Source organism: Microcebus murinus, chromosome 8 (assembly GCF_040939455.1).
Source record: "Microcebus murinus isolate Inina chromosome 8, M.murinus_Inina_mat1.0, whole genome shotgun sequence".
In the NCBI taxonomy this organism is placed as follows: Eukaryota; Metazoa; Chordata; class Mammalia; order Primates; family Cheirogaleidae; genus Microcebus; species Microcebus murinus.
In genome coordinates this window covers 104,530,629-104,547,535 of record NC_134111.1, presented here as the reverse complement: position 1 = coordinate 104,547,535, position 16,907 = coordinate 104,530,629, and the positions used below count along the sequence as shown (strand labels likewise).

At 52.0% G+C, this 16,907-nt stretch overlaps 1 protein-coding gene across 20 annotated transcripts in view; it reads right to left on the bottom strand.

Annotated features, from left to right (window-relative positions):
- LRRFIP1 (LRR binding FLII interacting protein 1) overlaps positions 1–16,907 on the bottom strand; it is a 133,564-nt gene that overhangs the window by 20,928 nt on the left and 95,729 nt on the right. For 9 of the 20 annotated variants that reach the window (XM_076006093.1, XM_076006079.1, XM_012755636.3 and 6 more), the window contains 8 exons: positions 13,692–13,769; positions 8,143–8,178; positions 7,600–7,725; positions 6,124–6,195; positions 3,947–4,117; positions 3,194–3,286; positions 1,628–1,720; positions 430–522 (listed from right to left, as the gene is read on the bottom strand). In XM_076006093.1, the coding sequence (XP_075862208.1) occupies positions 430–522; positions 1,628–1,720; positions 3,194–3,286; positions 3,947–4,117; positions 6,124–6,195; positions 7,600–7,725; positions 8,143–8,178; positions 13,692–13,769 (762 nt within the window). The remainder of the gene's footprint in view (positions 1–429; positions 523–1,627; positions 1,721–3,193; positions 3,287–3,946; positions 4,118–6,123; positions 6,196–7,599; positions 7,726–8,142; positions 8,179–13,691; positions 13,770–16,907) is intronic. The other 11 variants (XM_076006085.1, XM_012755640.3, XM_076006088.1 and 8 more) reach the window with 5 other exon arrangements.

Sequence of the window (16,907 nt, the reverse complement as noted above, 5' to 3'; positions counted from 1 at the left end):
AGGTCTGATCAGCGTGGGGCTCGCCCACGCCACTTACCAGACACACTGGTCAGCTAGAGAGGTCCTTACCTTTGAGGCTTTCCATAAAGAAGCAAATAAGCTATCTAACTCTGAGTAACAGCCTGGAGAATTTATCAATGAGCACGAGAAAAAAGTGTAGATGATATATCAAAAAATTCTTGGAAACCAGAGTTGTGGTCCAGACCAGCCATGCCTGTGAAGATCTAACGGCCACAGGCGTAACCAACTGCATTCGCACTTATTCCTCGTCAGTGTCAGTTAACCTAAGATTGGAATTTATTAACAGAACTAAAATCAACAGCACACAATTAGCTAACACCAGTACACACACATATTCACAGAATCCCAGAATTTGCTGTTGTCACCGGGATTTTTTTTTTTTTTTTAAACCGTACTTTGGCTTCATACCTTTAATTCCTCTTTCAGCACGACTACTTCTTCTCTAAGATCATCTCGTTCACTCCTTATGGAATCAAAGAACTCTTTCTGCCTCTCTAGCGCCTGAGCGTGCAGAAGAGCAAAGAGAAAGAAGATTGGCGCGGGTGAGAGGGGCCGTGAGAAGCAGGAACGGGGAGCGGCTCCTCCTGTCTAGACACTAGCAGAGTTAAGACATCAGAGAGACTCTGCTCAAAGGCACAAACACAAGGCAGGCGCTAAGCAGCTTTTCGTTTAGTTTATGCGATCTAAGAAACGTCCCGGTTCATGCTTCCCGAAGAATTGGCATCGCCCAGCACACAGACACGGCACCGGAAGCCACTTCGTGTGCGTCACTTTCTAGCTCCCTGCAGGTCACAGCCCTGCAGCAGACAGTTAATAGGAGCGGGGGGCCCGGCAAAGAACAAGAGGAATGCTGAAGAACCCCCACGTGGCAACGGTAATTTTAGCAATCTAATCATTATTTTTATACTCCGTTGCCACGGATAAGTGCAAAGTGGGCACGAAGCAAACACACACACATGCACGCAGGGCTGACGCAGCGGAAACTCGGGCGCCACCACATGCAGGGGTCAGCGTGCGAGACGAGCCCCAGCATCTCTGGGTCTTGATCAGAGCCACGTGTGTGAGTCGCTATTCTGGGGAAACTAAAATCAAAGCAGTTCCTGTGTGGGGTTCCGTGCTCCCTATTCTTCAACTCTCAATGCAGGCGGGCTGCCTCCTCTTTTCTTGTGGAGCGAGGGGGGTCTGGGAGGCCTTCCCGGAGGAGGTTTCAAGGTGGGAATGCTCGGGGCACAGCCTTTCCTTGCACCCTTGCAGCTTCCTCAAACCCCTTCGAGGAAAAATCCAGGCCCCACCAGCCTGGGAACTGCCATGGGCCTGACCTGCCTCCGAGCACCAGCCCTGCTCCTGGTGTTCAGGACGAGAGTGCCACGCCCATGCCAGAAGTCGGCACGGAATACTGAGCTCACATTGGGATAAGTTAGTGTGTTCATTACTTAATTGCACACCTCAGATTAATGACAATTCATCAAATTAACAAAATGTTGTGATACGTGGCGGTTGCATGCATGCTCAGACAAGCGTTTCTGCAAACCAAAATTCTGGAAGAGCTCTGTTTGCTAAGCAGCCCGCCCGTTTGGGTAGATTTTCAAAGACATGAGACTCCTACCCCTATCTTTTTGTCTTTCCACTCTATTGTTTCCTGAAGGTCAGAAATCTCCCTGATATAACCCGCCTGCTTCTGCTGTAGCTGCCGGATTTCCTGAGGAGAGGAACAGACAGAAAGAGAGAAGATAAAAGGGTTAAGCAGGAAGAGCAGCCCCAGCGCTGGAGGACCTGGGAGCCAGCCGGGGAACAGTCGCCTGGTTGACCCCTAGCTCATGACCCCGAGCTCACTGCCAGCATCTAGGACTGTTCCCTCGACCTACTCCCAGCTTTAACAGGTGCAGGAAGAAAACCTGCTTGCCTGAAATTCTCAATTCCAAGGCACCAGTGAAAGTACAGATTGAGATGAAGCACTAAAAAGCAACCCTGTATTCGTTTCCTATTGCCACTCTAACAAAGTACTACTAATTCAGTGGCTTTGAACGACACACAAGCATCCCCCTCACGATTCCGGAGGTCAGACGCCAACATGCGCCTCACAGGCTAAAAGCAGCAAGCCCTTCCCGAGGCTCCGGCGAGCTCTGCCTCCTGCCGTCCCAGCTCCTAGAACTGGCCGAGCCCCGGCTCCCGGTCCCCCACTCCCGAGTCTGCTTCCTTGGCCATGTCCCTGCTTCTGCCTGTGACCTGCCTTCCTCTTGCAAGGGCCCTTGTGGCCACCTCAGGCCCACCCAGATCATCTAGGCCAGGGGTCATCAGACTTTTTAAATGGGGGGCCAGTTCACTGTCCGTCAGACCGTTGGAGGGCCGGACTATAGTTTAAAAAAAAAAACTATGAATAAATTCCTATGCACACTGCACATATCTTATTTTGAAGTAAAAAAACAAACGGGCAGAAACACCTGCACGTGGCCCTCGGGCTGTAGTTTAAGGATGCCTGATCTAGGCTAACCCCCTCCCTTCCAGGTCTTTAATTTAATCACATTTACAGAGTCCCTTTTACCATGTGAGGTGACATATTTACTATTTCTAGGGATTACCATGAGGACATCGTTACAGGGTGGTGGTGGTGTCCTGTCTACCACACCTCCCAAAACAAACACACGACCACCAAAGAATAAAGCTCTTCACCAGTGACAGAATCCGTTTTCCCTAAATCAGGCATAGACAATTAGCTTAAACTCTGCATTTTAAAAGAACTGATAACTTTACACATCGCTATAGACTGAACTGTGTCCCCACCACCCATCCGCCCAATTCATATGGCGAAGCCCTAATGCCCAAAGTGAATGAATTTGGAGACAGGGTCTTTAGGAGATAGTTAAGGTTAAACGAGGTCACAAGGGCAGGGCTAGGATTAGCGTCCTCATATGGACGCCAGGAGCTCGCTCTCCTTCCGCCATGCAAGGACACGGCGAGAAGGTGTCTGTCTGCAGGCCAAGAGAGAGGCCTCACCAGAACTCGACCTTGATCGGGGACTCTAGTCTCCAGAACTGTGAGAAAATAAATTTCCGTTGTCCAAGCCCTGTAGGCTATGGTATTTTGTTACCGTAGCCTAAGCCAAGACAGTCATGAACCAAGGAATTGCTCCAAAGTCAAAAAAGAAAAAGAAAAACAGGAAGCCTTGACCTACCTCAAGCATTTCTTCTCTCTGCTTCAGGGCCTCTTTCACTTCAGCAAACTGAAACTGCAGCGTGCTGTGGGCATGTTTCTCCCTTTCGAATTCCTATAAAGCAGGAAGACGGTACTGAGGCAGTGGAATCACATTTTCCCGTCCTGCTAGTTCATTTCCTTACAATTTACATTTCCCCCGGAACAAATCACCTGCTACTACATGGTCAGAATCTGCAAGGCTTGTTTTAACAACACAAATCCATCCCTCTGGACTTTGTAGAAAATACCAGATAATTTACTATAAAATTAACCTGAAGAGCTGATGGGACACAAAGTATTTAATTCTTAAATGGTATAATTGTGCCTTTGATACTCATAACTATTTCTCTATGGTGTTAAGAAAGAACAAAATAAATAAAAATCAGGAAATACATATTAACCAGAAAATCTTGATGCATGTGAGTGTGCCTTATCCAAGCATGTTGGCTCTTTCACAGGAATGTTTTGAAAAGGTTGTAATTTTATCTTACATGTAAAACACTAATGTTCTCCTGGTAAACGGTTTCTAGCTTACATGTTGAAATTATGCATATCGATATTTTAAATCACTCTGCAAAGAGCATGGTATTCTTATTCTCAGATGTCTGGGTTTCCTGGATAAGCGGAGAATGATTGTTTAAAAACATACAGATAATGTAATATCAATTATATGTTATATACACACATATACATACACACACAATCCACCGTTCTCTATCATATTAAAGCTTACTTTGCTTTTCTCTTCATACTGTCGCCTAGATTCAGCCAGTTGTTCTTCAAGTTCCAGCAACATGTCTTTCAGCGTGTCGACCTGGTACATGAAGTTTGTCTTTTCATTGTCTAGCTGAGCGTTGGACACCATGGCCTTCTTATATTTCTCCTCGACTTCTGCTAGGGAGTCCTGCGGGAAGCAGGTCATATTTTTGAAATTGTAGAAAGAAAACCAAAACAAAGATTAGTTCAGTATTCTTTAAAAAAACAAAAACAAAACAAAACACACAAAAACATTCAGCCCTAAATTTAGACTATATTTCTTAAGAGCATACAAATTGGAATAAGAAACACGTGGCAATTTTAAATGCACAGAAGTCTCCTCTTTTCAGTTGGATCAAATTCCCACCACTCAGAAAATCAGTTACTTTGTCTAGGGGTGAAAGCAATGTATACACCCGTTAGAACAAAGGAGACACACGGTATGCAAAGAGTTGTGGTCACAGAGGATCTTCCTGTTGCCACGTGTGAGGGCTGTTCAACAGGTTTCGGAAGCAATCACTCAAGACGCGTGACCAACGACTGCAAAAGAACCGGCGTGTCATGGCTACTATAACTAAATATCTGCCACAGGCCACAGGCGACGCCAATCATCCCTGTTCTGGCTTATGAACCAGGAAAGGATTAGTAGTGACTTCAGATTTTTGACCTATAGGAAAACCAAACACAGTGCACAGGTCTCACTGGGTAAGTCCCGAAAACAGAAAGGTCATCCTTCCAAAGGGCGGCCCAAAGACAGACAGACTCCTGCAGAATGAACACAGTGATGCCCTCACATGGCCCACGCCCTTGGGGGTCCCGCCCATGAACAGGGGCAGGCGACTCCAGGAGAGCAGAGAGAGAGACTGGAACCACTGGGCACCAAGTACCCAAAGGTAAAGAAGGAGGTGGCAGCTGCCTGGTCAGGTACAGCAGGTGCTGAGCGGCGGCTTCCTGGACACCAGGGCTGGTCTCGCCCTGAACTGCCACACCAAGCCAACGATCTTGGGTGGGGCCAGTGGTTCTAGGCTGGTTCGGTAACTCCTTGCTCATATGATTAAAAGCCAGAGTCTTAATTCTTCTGCCTTTAAAGAGAGATGACAAATCTGACACTGATGACTTAGTCATGTGACTTATGTCACCTCCTCTGTTTGGTGTCCTTTGATACCGAATTCAGACTATTTCTCAGGTCCTTCATGGGGAGCTGAGAAGGAAGAAACAGATTTGCCGTCTACTGCTAGAGCGGCGATTTGCCGTAGCTGCCTGAGGAAGACAGTCGCTGGCCACTCACTCACCTTAACCTGCAGGGACACGGCACCCAAACTTCCCGGCTGGCACGATGAAATACTAATAACCCCACACTCTAAAAGTAGTGTGTTAGGTATACTCAAATACATTCAGGATGACACACATTCAGACTTAGTAATCAATTAGTAAAATGTTACAGTATTGCAAATGATCTGGAATTGTAGAAGCATGGCATGTTAGCACTGCCTTATTGGCAGACAACAGATATTTTGAGAAGCAAATCAAATGAAGCAACTACTACAAAAAGTGAAGAAAACAAAAAACCTTCCTTCAGTGCCTGGTACATGCCTATGGGAAATTAGAAACTGGTTTTAGGCCTGAGAAAGGGATGGTGAGCACAAGACATGCATCGGGGAATGTGTTAGTTTAACCCCCTTGGATTGGGGAGTTACAATTCTTTCTATTTTTTTTTTTTTTTTTTTGAGACAGGGTCACATTCTGTTGACCGGGCTAGAGTGCAGTTGCATCATCACAGCTCACTGCAACCTCAAACTCCTGGGCTCAAGTGATCTTCCTGCCTCAGCCTCCTGAGTAGCTGGGACTACAGGTGCATGCCACCATGCCTGTCTTGTTTTTAAATTTTTTGTAGAAATGGGGAGCCCAGGCCCCGACAGTGTAGGACTACAGGCGTGAGTCACTGCACCCAGCTGAGAGTTACTATTTTCAAGTCTTGGTTCAAAAAACTGCATTTGGGGAAATGGTGAGTGCACAACCATGCTAGCATTCCAGCCGTTTTGAGCTCTACAATCTGGAGTCTCTTTAGAGAAAGCATGCACTCTGAACTTCTTCAGGATTTTTTTAAGTTAAGTTGGGTTAATATTGTGAGACCACACTTCCATAAACGGGTACCTTCATCTCTTTCAATCCCTGCATGTATCTGCCTTCTACGTCCTCAATCTGGTCCTTTAGCTCACTGAGTTCCTGAGGGAAGTGGCAACGAAAGGCAAATGATGTTAAGGAAAAAGGGGGATTCCCTAAATCTTTTATACTTTTGGGTAGTATCTATCATTTGGGTAGTTTGAGCACCTGATTTTCTTTTTGCTTTTATTAAATGTTAAAGGAAAATGAAATAAATTTCAAAACTACAAAGATTAAAATTTAGGTGTATATTGCGTGATTTTACATAGTTCCAAAAAACAAGCAAAAGAGCTTCTGAAAACAGTACAGCTTATTCCACTCATATTGAATGATTCCTTCAAGCACGCTGAATTCCTCCTCTGTGCAAAGACACAGGAAGATGCTCGAGGTAAAAATCACCTGTATTCACGGAGCTCCAAGGCTCTACTTTGCCAAACTCCCGGTGCCCGGACAGCGCCGGGCCTGAGCTAGCCCACTCTGTGCACACCTGCTGAACACATGCAGGGCACGGCGCCCTCAGAGCAGAGACAACTCATGGCTGCAGCGAACTCTACTTCCGTGTAGGAAAAGAATAAACAAATCATTGCAGGAGGCCAAGGGGCAGCACAGGGAAACCGTTCTTCTGGTTTCATTTATTCATGATAAAACACAGGAGCTGGAAGGCATCTTCAAGGTAACCCAGTGCAAGCTCTGGTGGATGCTTAAGTCCCCTCTCTGCACACGGGCAAACGGCCACCCAGAGCTCAGACATCACCAGTGGGCGCCGAGTTCTCATACTAGAGAGCTGTTACAAACACGCCAGCTCTCACCCCCTTCGGCTCCCTGTCCTGGGTCTGCCCTCCAAGGACAGAAGTCCTAGTAGACTAACCTTCCCTCTGAGTCTCCTCTTTTTCAGATGCAATGTCCCTAGTTACTCTAAGGAACAGCATCGTGTGTCTCTTTCACACACAGGGACGGCCACCAAATGCCCGGCACCATCCTGGCTGCCAAGGACGGAACAGAAAATGACCACATTCCAGCGGGAGAAAAAAACTCATTAAAATACAACAGTGAGGTCTACTAAGGGCAGGTGGCAGACAGAAAGGCAAGGGCACGTTCTAGGCAGAGGGGGAAGATGCTCAGAGGCCAAGGCTGGGTGACAGCACTCGGTGTGGCGGGGAGCAGGAAGTAATGTGGCCGACGCATGTGCCAGGCACACGGATGACAGCACACATGCACACGCTTCGGTGAGCGATCTCGCTACGTGTGGCCTGCTGGGCGGGGGGGCACGGGGCCGCTTCCTGCAGGAGACAGTATCAGAGCTGGGTCTCGGTGTCACGACGAGAATGCCGTGACTCGGGGGAGGGGGGGAAACGTGACTGAGAAGAAAGTTCCAGAACTTCATGAATCAGATCTCTCTCTCTTTTTTTTTTTAATTAGAAGAATGATTTTCACAAAAGGCTCTTTTAAGTGAGCAGAGCGTCTTACCTTGATTTCCCTAATGGAGGCCTCGGTGTCCATGGAGATGGAGGTGTCCCCACTGCCCCTCCGCGAGGAGGTCCCCCCCAGGGAGGCCAGCGTGGCCGCAGACAGGCCCGGCATGCCTCGGGAGCCCTGCAATGTCATGGGGGTCAGCTGTGACTTCAGACAGAACCGCAATCACGTCAGACCCTGATGTCATAGCGCCTTCGCTTTAATGCCCCTTCCAAATTGGGAGGCCCCCAGCGGGCGGGCGGCGGGCAGCACGACAGGTCCCCTTTGCAGGGCCTCGAGGATGCTCTGGGGTTTGTCTGGATGAACCTTAAGACGGCCCGGTCCACGGCGACCGCCTTCCCCGTTCTGCAGGAGCTAATGACTCGCACTGACAGGACTCCTGGGGGAAGCCCCCGGGGGATGTGACACCAGCTTGGGCCGCTGCCTCGCCCCGTTCACTCACTGGGGAACATCTTTATCCAAGACCAAGCAACATATTTTCCTGTCAGTTTCACCCACAAATCTTGGGACCCTCTAGGTTTCTGAATGATTCCTTACCTTCTCAGCAAAATCTTTGTCCGGTCTCTCTTCAACCTGTCCAGGAAAACAAACAAATATTAAATCTTTATAAGCATTAAATGGATTCCATGAATTTAGAGGGTAATTAAAAAAAATAAAACATTAGCTTCCTTTGCAATTGGAAAAGTGAAAAGTGGGACTCCCAAAATTTGGCTTTTCACATCTTTCCTGCTTGGATGTCTCTCTGAGGCCTCCCCGCTCTTTTCCTCAGCAGAAATCTGGGGCGGGGGGAGGGAGTTCCAGAGCAGCCTACGGAGCTGAAAGAGGGTTCTTGGGACCGTCAGACCCCAAGGGAGAGCCCTGGACTGTGAGCATATCTCGGGGACCAGAGGCCGGGCTGGCGTCGCTGTTACTTCTCTCTTTGATCAGTGTGCAACAAAAGACAGGTTTCTTTTTTTTTCTTGCACATTGAAAGATCCAAAGTCACAAGCCCACTGGGAAGGTTACAGGGCTTGAGTCTGTCTGCAGACTCTCCAGGACGAAGCTGTCACCTAATCATGCTTTCCCCATCACGCCTCCAACCCCACTGCCTGCAGCTCAGAGCTCCTTCACTTTGCCAGAGAATCTACGGAAGACGTGTGTGGCAACTGCAGACCACACCTTTGATTCCGCAGATCTGAGAGGCGACCGGGGACTCTGCAGTCACCCTGGTGAGCTCAGGCAGCAGACGGCTCAGACTGTAGTCTGACAAATTCCCACCAAGCTCCGGCCGAGGCCAGGGCTCAGGAGACAATGACCTCCAAACCACCACTTCCTGTCTGGTGGCCCCTGAGTCTGTGCTGGGCCCGGTGCCCCTGCCCTGACTGCCCTCTGCCCACCAAGAAAGCTCCTTCCCTCCTCCGAACTCCTTGTACCTTCAACCTCCCTTCCAAGCACACCCGAAGCAACCACTAAAACAAGACTGCGCGGAATTACACCCAATCAAGGGGAGCAAATGGAATCCTCCGGAACACCTGAGCAACCCCAAAGAAAGCAAATTCCCAAACCAGCTCACAGCTCAGGACGGCCAAGCATGAGGGTCTCCTGCCCAACAGATCCAAGTGTAGCCCTGCAGGTCTGGCCCCCGCAGCTGCCCTCCGTATGAACTTCCCACGCTCATCCACCCTGCTTCCTTGGTGTCCTAAGAGCAGGAGAGGAAGTAAGTGAAGAGGCCCTCAGACCCGAAGGGTTGGGGGGCTTGCATGCCCAGTGGTCCCTCTGCCTAGAGGATCTACCTTCCACCTGGCCAACAGCCACTGCCCTCCAAGGCCCAGCCACGTGTCTCGTGGGAGCTTCCCCAGCCTCAGCCTGCCCGCGACTCGCCTCCCTGTCGCCGCTTCTCCCTCCTGACGGTGCAGTCCCGCAGGTAAGGACGGCCGCCCTCCAGGTGTGCCCACACCGCCTGCACCTTTTCATGCGTGTTGATACGTGTAAAAGCGCACACCCGGAATGGTTTTTCCAGGTGTGCCTGCCACGTCGCCCTTACTACGCATTTTGGGGCCCTGGGGCCAACCTCCGATGGAAACGGTTGTGTCTCACCTCGCGGAGCCCCAGGGAGCCCTGCGCCAGCCTTCCCGGCCGAGAGGATGGTTTTAGCATTTCCAGTGTGGTTCTTCTCCTCCACTCGGGGGCAAAAATATTCCTGAAATATTTTCCAAAACTAAACTTTCAGATAACTAAGGAAAAGTGAACCGCCCGGCACCTAGTCTGCTGGGGAACCGATTCATTAAGTCTCCGGGCCCAAGGCCTTCGTTCCTCAGCATTAGCTAGTTTGCAGAACAAACATTAATTCCACATTAGAGTAAATTCTGTTTTGTTTGTTGTCCGAATTAAAAGGGACACATATATTTGCTACTTTCCTGCAGCACAAGGTCTGCGGAGCCCCTCTGGATTCCTGCCCTGCCGGGGGAGGGGGGGGAGGAGGCGCCCATAGCACCCCTACGGGCCCCAGCTAGAAGGCAGCGTGTGCCGGCTCTGCCTGGGCCGGGCCCAGGAAGCGACTGCACCTGCTTTATACAACACCCCTTTCACGAAGCCCCGTGAAAGATGGGTCAGTAAGCCAGATGGTGCATTTAATTTTGACACATAACACAATATTTTATCTCTGAAAATAATATGCAAAGAAACTGAAAAAAATGAAAGTATTTCAAACACTGTCGTGGCCCTTTATGACTAGGTGTGGGGACCATGACATGGAGGCGTGGCCGGGCACAGGCTCCACACTGGGAATGGCCACGGTGCACACGCCTTGCAGCCCATTCACTTCATCCCTCTCGTCCTCTGAGCAAAACTAAACACTTCAGCCCCGTGGGAAAACTTCATCCCCCACAGGTTTATAAAACATGCACATCATGATATTGCAGGATCGCAACTGAGTGTACAAAGACACCTTTAAAAACCTACTGGAAACAGTCACTTCTAAAAAAAATATCTGTGCCAGTTTCATTTACGGCAACTTTTCCCGTGAAAACCAAATGCTTAGAGGAGCACGTGAACTATTTTACGCAATCCAACCTCTAACGTGGTGTCTAAACGAGTTTACTACTGAGGCTCACGTAAACACGGTGCCCCGTAAGGTTCAAAACGCTAGGTTTTCCAGTTCACCAGCTACTTGTCCCCTTGCCTCGAGACAGAACACAATTCGTGGGCACCTGTCCACGTGCACAGAGACACCCTGCCCGAGGGGACAGGCCCAGAAGGAGCGTTTCCTCGTCGCCCAAGCAACGTCACTGCCTGACGTCCCTCCCGAGACACAAACCGACAACAGCAAACCGTGCTCAGAAAACACCCACTTTTAGGGCGATTTTCTTTCAAATTTAACTGACTGGCAGAGCCTATCATCAGGGTGGAAACGTTTGGTTTGAAATCCAGTAACACTGACGTGATCCTGAATGACTTATGCGTGAACTCCCGTGCTTAGCACAACTCAGGGCCCATTTTACCTCCTAGTCCCTGCCCTGCGTCCTCAGACAACACAACACGTGAGTCACACAGCCTTTCGCTTTCCTCTGGATACGCAAGGTGACACAGGGACCTCGGCTCCACTCGGGACACTCCTGATGGAGGTTTCAGAAACGGGCGCTGGGTTCCCCGTGGGACTGTGGGGCCCGTTCCCACAGTCCCACGGGGACTGCCCGGGGAGAAGCGTCCCAGACATCTACCCGGGGAGAAGCGTCGTTCTCCCCGGGCAGATGTCTGGTCCGAGCCTGGTCCTCAAACCTTCCGATTCCAACGCTCTCCGGGCACCTTCATCTCTCCCTCGCGGCCGCGCCGCTGCGGTTCCTACTGCACGTCTGACCGCCGGGGGAGCCCTCAGGAGGACACGGCAGCTCTGTGTTGGCTCGCACTACGGCCCTGTGCCCGGAACGTTCTAGGTGCTCAGGGGCTGAATGAGCGAACAACGGCTTCCTCAGGGAGGAGAGCCGGACGTGTTGGAGAGGAAGAGACGGCTCCTCCTCTTCAGGATGGGGTGGGGTGTGTGTGTGGGGGGGGACAAGAGTGAGGCACAACCGCGTCACATGTCCCCGTGAGCTGCAGCCCTGGGAGGACTGGGGTGGGGCAAACGCCACGTCCTGGTGCTCCTAGCTGGTCTCAGACACCGCAGCGCTTTTTCTCAAAGCAGGACAAGTGACCGTTTCCTTCGTTCTGGTCACTTCTGCTCTTTAACAGCACTGTCCCCGCCCCCACCCTCTGGGGCAGCAGCCTTCCTTTCTCTCTAGCAGATGCGAGTCTCCTAAACCCGGGGTGGCACTCCCCGCAGGCCCACCCCGCTGTGACCTCCGCCTTCCCTGCTCTGTCCTCACCCGTACCAGCCCCGGGTGCACAGCCCCGACCAAGTGCCGGGCGGGGCAGCATTTCCCACGGGCCACCACGCTGCAACGATTGTGTCACCCCCTGGGCAACCCAGCAAGGAGAATCGAGGTAACCATGCCTCACTTTTTCAGTCGTGTTTGTTTTGAAGGGTGTCAAGACCCTTCTTTCCAGAATCTCAAGAAGTTTATGTGCCTGGCCAGATGTCGCCAGCCAGGAGTGAGCGCTGTGACATCTGAGCCTGGGTCCTGTAACGGCCCGCCCCGAGGAAGGCCAGACCGAGGGGTCATTCCCCTTTCACCGTGACACCCACACCAACACTGCCCTGCACCGACTGCTCCTCCCCCCCGGGCGGAAGGAGTATTTGGAATACCCAGCCGGATCGTGAAGACGAAAGTCACACGCTAAGGAGCGGCTGCGTATCTCACTATCACTGCTTGGTCGGTTCTGGGGAGACTTTTAATGAGGAGCAGCAGGTGCTGGAGTTTGTGCGGCGTTTGCCACACACACACCTGCCTCGCTCAGCCACCCGCTTTCTCCCCCTTCTCGCTGGTGTCCAGGGCACCTGTGAGCCCGGCGGGCACAGCCACGTGTGAGATGAGGCTGGGGTCTGCAGGTTACAGAGGGGACAGCCTTGGCTTGCGCAAAGGAGCAGGCTGCCGCGAGCTAACACCCACCCTCCTGGGCTGGCTCCGGTGTCCTCACGCTCCCTGGCGGGATGGTGGAGAGAAACTGTCTCCAGCGTGGGGCAAGCGCCGCTGCGGGCCCAGTGACGGAGGGATGGCGGCTGGGGCTTGGCCCGGAGTCCTCGAAACGGGGTGGGTGGGGACGGAGGCTGCCCCCCTCACTGGAGCGGCCAGGGACTCGACGCCCCTGTTTTCTTCCCCAGAGCAGCTGGTGTCTGCATCTGGTAGGAAATCTCAGAGTTCTTCTGAAAGACTGCCTCTGACTTACAACACAAGCAAAGCACTAGCGCGACAAGGAAACTGGCCGAACGAGGTACCTCTGCGTAAGGGGGACATCTCAGCCCTGCAGCCACTCGCTGATTACCAGGAACAGTCGGCGGACGTTCGGGCACCAACACACTAAGCACGGTGTTGGGTGGCCAAGTTAAGAGCCGCATTTAGGGTTCTCTGTGGCTGGGGGTTAAGAGATCGCCTTGCCCATCCTCCTCCTCTCTCCCCAGGGCTTACCGGGGAGGGTGCCGCTGGCCCGGAGTGCGGAACCCTCCCCTGCAGCCAGCGTCCCTCCCCTGTTCCCACAGTCTCCCAGGCCAAAAATGCCCTGCAAAACCCTCCTTGAAAGCATGCTAGAGTGGCAGGGTGCAGGCCTGTGAACGTGCATGTTCTGAACGACCCGGGAACCCATGTGGCAGAACTAGGAACCTCCCAGCCTTTATAGGCCCAGGCTTTACTTTAAACGCTGCCTGGGCCTGACAACAGATAACGTTTCAAACAAAACGCTCAAAGTCAGACCCTCACATCTGTAAATGATGAAAGCCCACTCCTCCATGCATGGGGCTACAGTTCCCCCCAGTGCACAGTTTCCCTCCGCTAAGGACTGTTAACAACTTTTACAAGGGTCCTCGAAAAATTTAGCAGCGTAATCCTAGTAACACCGTCAAATAGTAATATGCTAAATTTGGAACCCCTGGAAGAGGAGGAGAAAGGGGAGGAGGAGGAAGGTGAGGAAGAGGAAGGGGTGAAGGCCCCCGGGCGAGGCCAGGAGGCGTGACTTACCACGGGGCTGGCCCGCGCCGAGCTGGCCCTGGAGGAGGCGCGGGAGCCGGAGTTGAGGTGGCCGCTGCACTCCGAGGGCTGCCGCACAGCCGCCGCCGGGACGCGCAGCCAGAGACAAAGGAACAGGGTCAGCAGAGAGGCAAGGAGAACAGAGGCCGGTTAGCTGCGGGGTCAGCCACACACACTCGGGGGGGAAAGAGAGGTTAGGCAGAGGGCAAACGTACACTCAGATTACGTGCCACCAAGGAGAAAAATAAATTAATCATGTTATCAAAGGAATACAGAATTCTCGGAGTCAGTAAGAAGAAAATGACACACAGCATCTGTTCAGCCTGGGCGTGCAGTCGCCCTCGTTCACGCACAGAGCCGCCCCTCGGGCCGGGAGATAACCGAGCGGTAGGCCGCGGGGCCTGGTGCCCGAGCGCTGGGGAGTTCTGCTTCTCTGCCTTTCCGAGCAGAAACGAAGTAAGATTTAGGGCTAATACACAGTGCGTACGAGTGCGAGATCCCCCTCCCCCTGGGTGCACCCGCCCGCCCATCTCTCTGAGCTTTCTCACTTCCGGTGGAGGAAAACGCCAGCAACTAAATGCCCTAGCAGCTCTGCCCGCCTAACGTCGACTTGCTCTGGTCTTAGGTTTTCAGGTCGTTAAAGAAAACTCTCCTTTTCCTCCGAGCAAGGCACGGTGGTGGGGGCAGGGTGTGGATGCCTTCGGGCCACAAGCACCGAGCACATCCTGACCCTCCTGAGTGAGGAGCGTGTGCGAGAGGGACCCTGCACGCAGCACCCTGCACGGCTGACAGGGACGGCCCACCCTGGGCCGGGCGCCGGCCACCCCCTCTGCGGGCCTCAGGGCCTCCGCTGACCTGCGGGCATTACCCTTACGCAAGTTACGAGGAGCCCTGGACCTTCCGGGGCACTCGGGGTCTCATCTCAAACACCAGCTCTCCGTCGGTCTGTCTCCCCGCCAGGGTGGACCTCCTGGGACCAGGTTAGTGCTGGCACACTCAGGAAATACACGTGTCGACTGAACGAGTGGTTTCAGCTTTAGACTATAAATAACCGTCAGATGTTGATTAAAAGCATTAAGTGTTTTACAGTGCCGTGGTCAGGCTGGGCAGGTCCAGACCCATCCTGTCTACACCCATTCCCCTACTCCAGGAGTCCTCAAACTACGGCCCGCAGCCCACCTGCGGGCTGCCTGGCACATTTATCCGGCCCTCTGGGTGTTTTTGCCACCGCCGCTGCCTGTCCTGCTTATTAGCAGCCGACTCGTCCCGGGCCCACAGTGCGCACTCTCCAACGGTCTGAGGGACATGAACTGGCCCCCTGTTTAAAAAGTTTGAGGACCCCTGCCCTACTCGGTAAATGTTTACTATGCACTCAACTCCGGTGCAAGATATGGTTTAAGATGCACAGGTAGCACTGCTGTGTGCTCTCCAAACGTGAGACATCACTGCCACATACGGCCCAGGCAAGAGATTCGCCCGTATTACTATCATTCAAAATAGAGGAAAACATGTTAGCACTTGAAGGCAGAAGAATTTCCCCTGAGGGTTTACTGGTAGGAGACTGTAGAGAAATCCTACTACATTCCGAGTCTCTCACGCCCTGGCCTATGGTGCAAGGATATGGCAGATTGTTGACAGCAGAGCTTACCGCCAGCCCAAGCATCCCTAATCGAAACAGCTCTCAGACCAGCCGACCTGCCCGGACCATGCGGGAAAGAGTAAGGTAAAAGTCTCCACCACTGAGGTCCACGTGCGGCCCTATGTGTGCGAGTCGTGTGGCTAAGGCAGGGCTGGTGTAAGTCAGAAAGCTCCGAGTTCGAAACACAGCTCCAATCTCCTGCTGGCCACACAGGATCACAGATAAGTGTCACTTGGTCTGCCATCTGTGACATGGAAGTAAGGACACAGGCCACACCGAGGTGCTGGGGTTAAGAGAGAGAATGCATGTTGTTGTTGTTGTTTTTCCCCTCTACTTTCACTTTCTGCTAGAAACATCTTCCCTAGCTCCTGGATCAGATGACACCACAGGTGACAACTGCGTCCCAGTGTGTCAAACGACTAAGAAGGTCACTTCACACAGCCGTTAGCCCTTCCTCAGGGGTTGCCAGGGGGCAATTCCTGGTCTTCCAGGGGCAGGAGCGAGTCCCCCAAAGTGGGACCAGGCCTGTCCGTGCAGGCTTGGGGTCAGCCTTGACCCTGAGGTCGCGGCAACTGGGGCTGGTGGTGCCTCAGGCCCAGGGGCCAGGTCCTCGCTGGACTCTGCTCTGGGCCGAAGGACAAGATGCCTGAGCCGCAGCCTCCCCATAAGCTGGACCAAGAACTGGGGAGGCTTTCTCCCAGTGAACACCCCGGAATGTAAGAAAACGAGTATGCACTTGGAGGGGAACAGAGAGCGTTCAGGGAAAAGACAGGTGAGGCCAGGCGCTCAGGAACCTCTGTGTCCCCTCCCTCTTACTCACCATGCTAAGTTTTTGCCGACAGCAGAGCTTACCAGTCCTATTTTAGGCCCTTGTGCTGCCAGGATGAGATGACCTTTCGTTTCCTTGATTCTGCTAACGCCAGCGCTCCCAGGCAACCCCAAGGCAGGCGGGAGGCACAGAAATCACTGCTCGCAAAAGAGCAACACGGGCCAGGGATCTAAGGACGGGTCACTCCAGGAGTTCACCTCAAGGGTGACACGGTAGTATTCACAGAGCATATATGAGCCCCCCCCCCCATCCTGCCAGGCCTTAGAAATCCTACTCAGGCCACCAGAAGACCACCTAGCGCTTGGGGAAAATTCTCTTAAAGAATTAGTGTGCTCCCTCTTTTCTGATGAAAGAAAACCATTTAGTTGTACTTTATCCATCATATTACAGGCCATGGGCGGGGCCATCTCAGCCTGCAGGCACAGCTGATGAGCTTTCTAGCAAACAGCCCACGAAAACGTGCAAGAACTGGGGAAAACGTTTAGTATGGTGGGCCCTACTACATTAGACAATTCCTGCAATACGAAAATTGGTATTCAATTCGATGTCAACAAAAACTATGTCAACGGAGTATTAGATTAATATTAATCTAATTAATATGTCAACTATGTGCTATGTCAACGGAGTATTAGATTAATATGGATCTAATTAATATGTCAACTATGTGCTATGTCAACGGAGTATTAGATTAATATTCATGAAAAATTACATTTTAAAGAACACTGTAGGCTAGATTGGC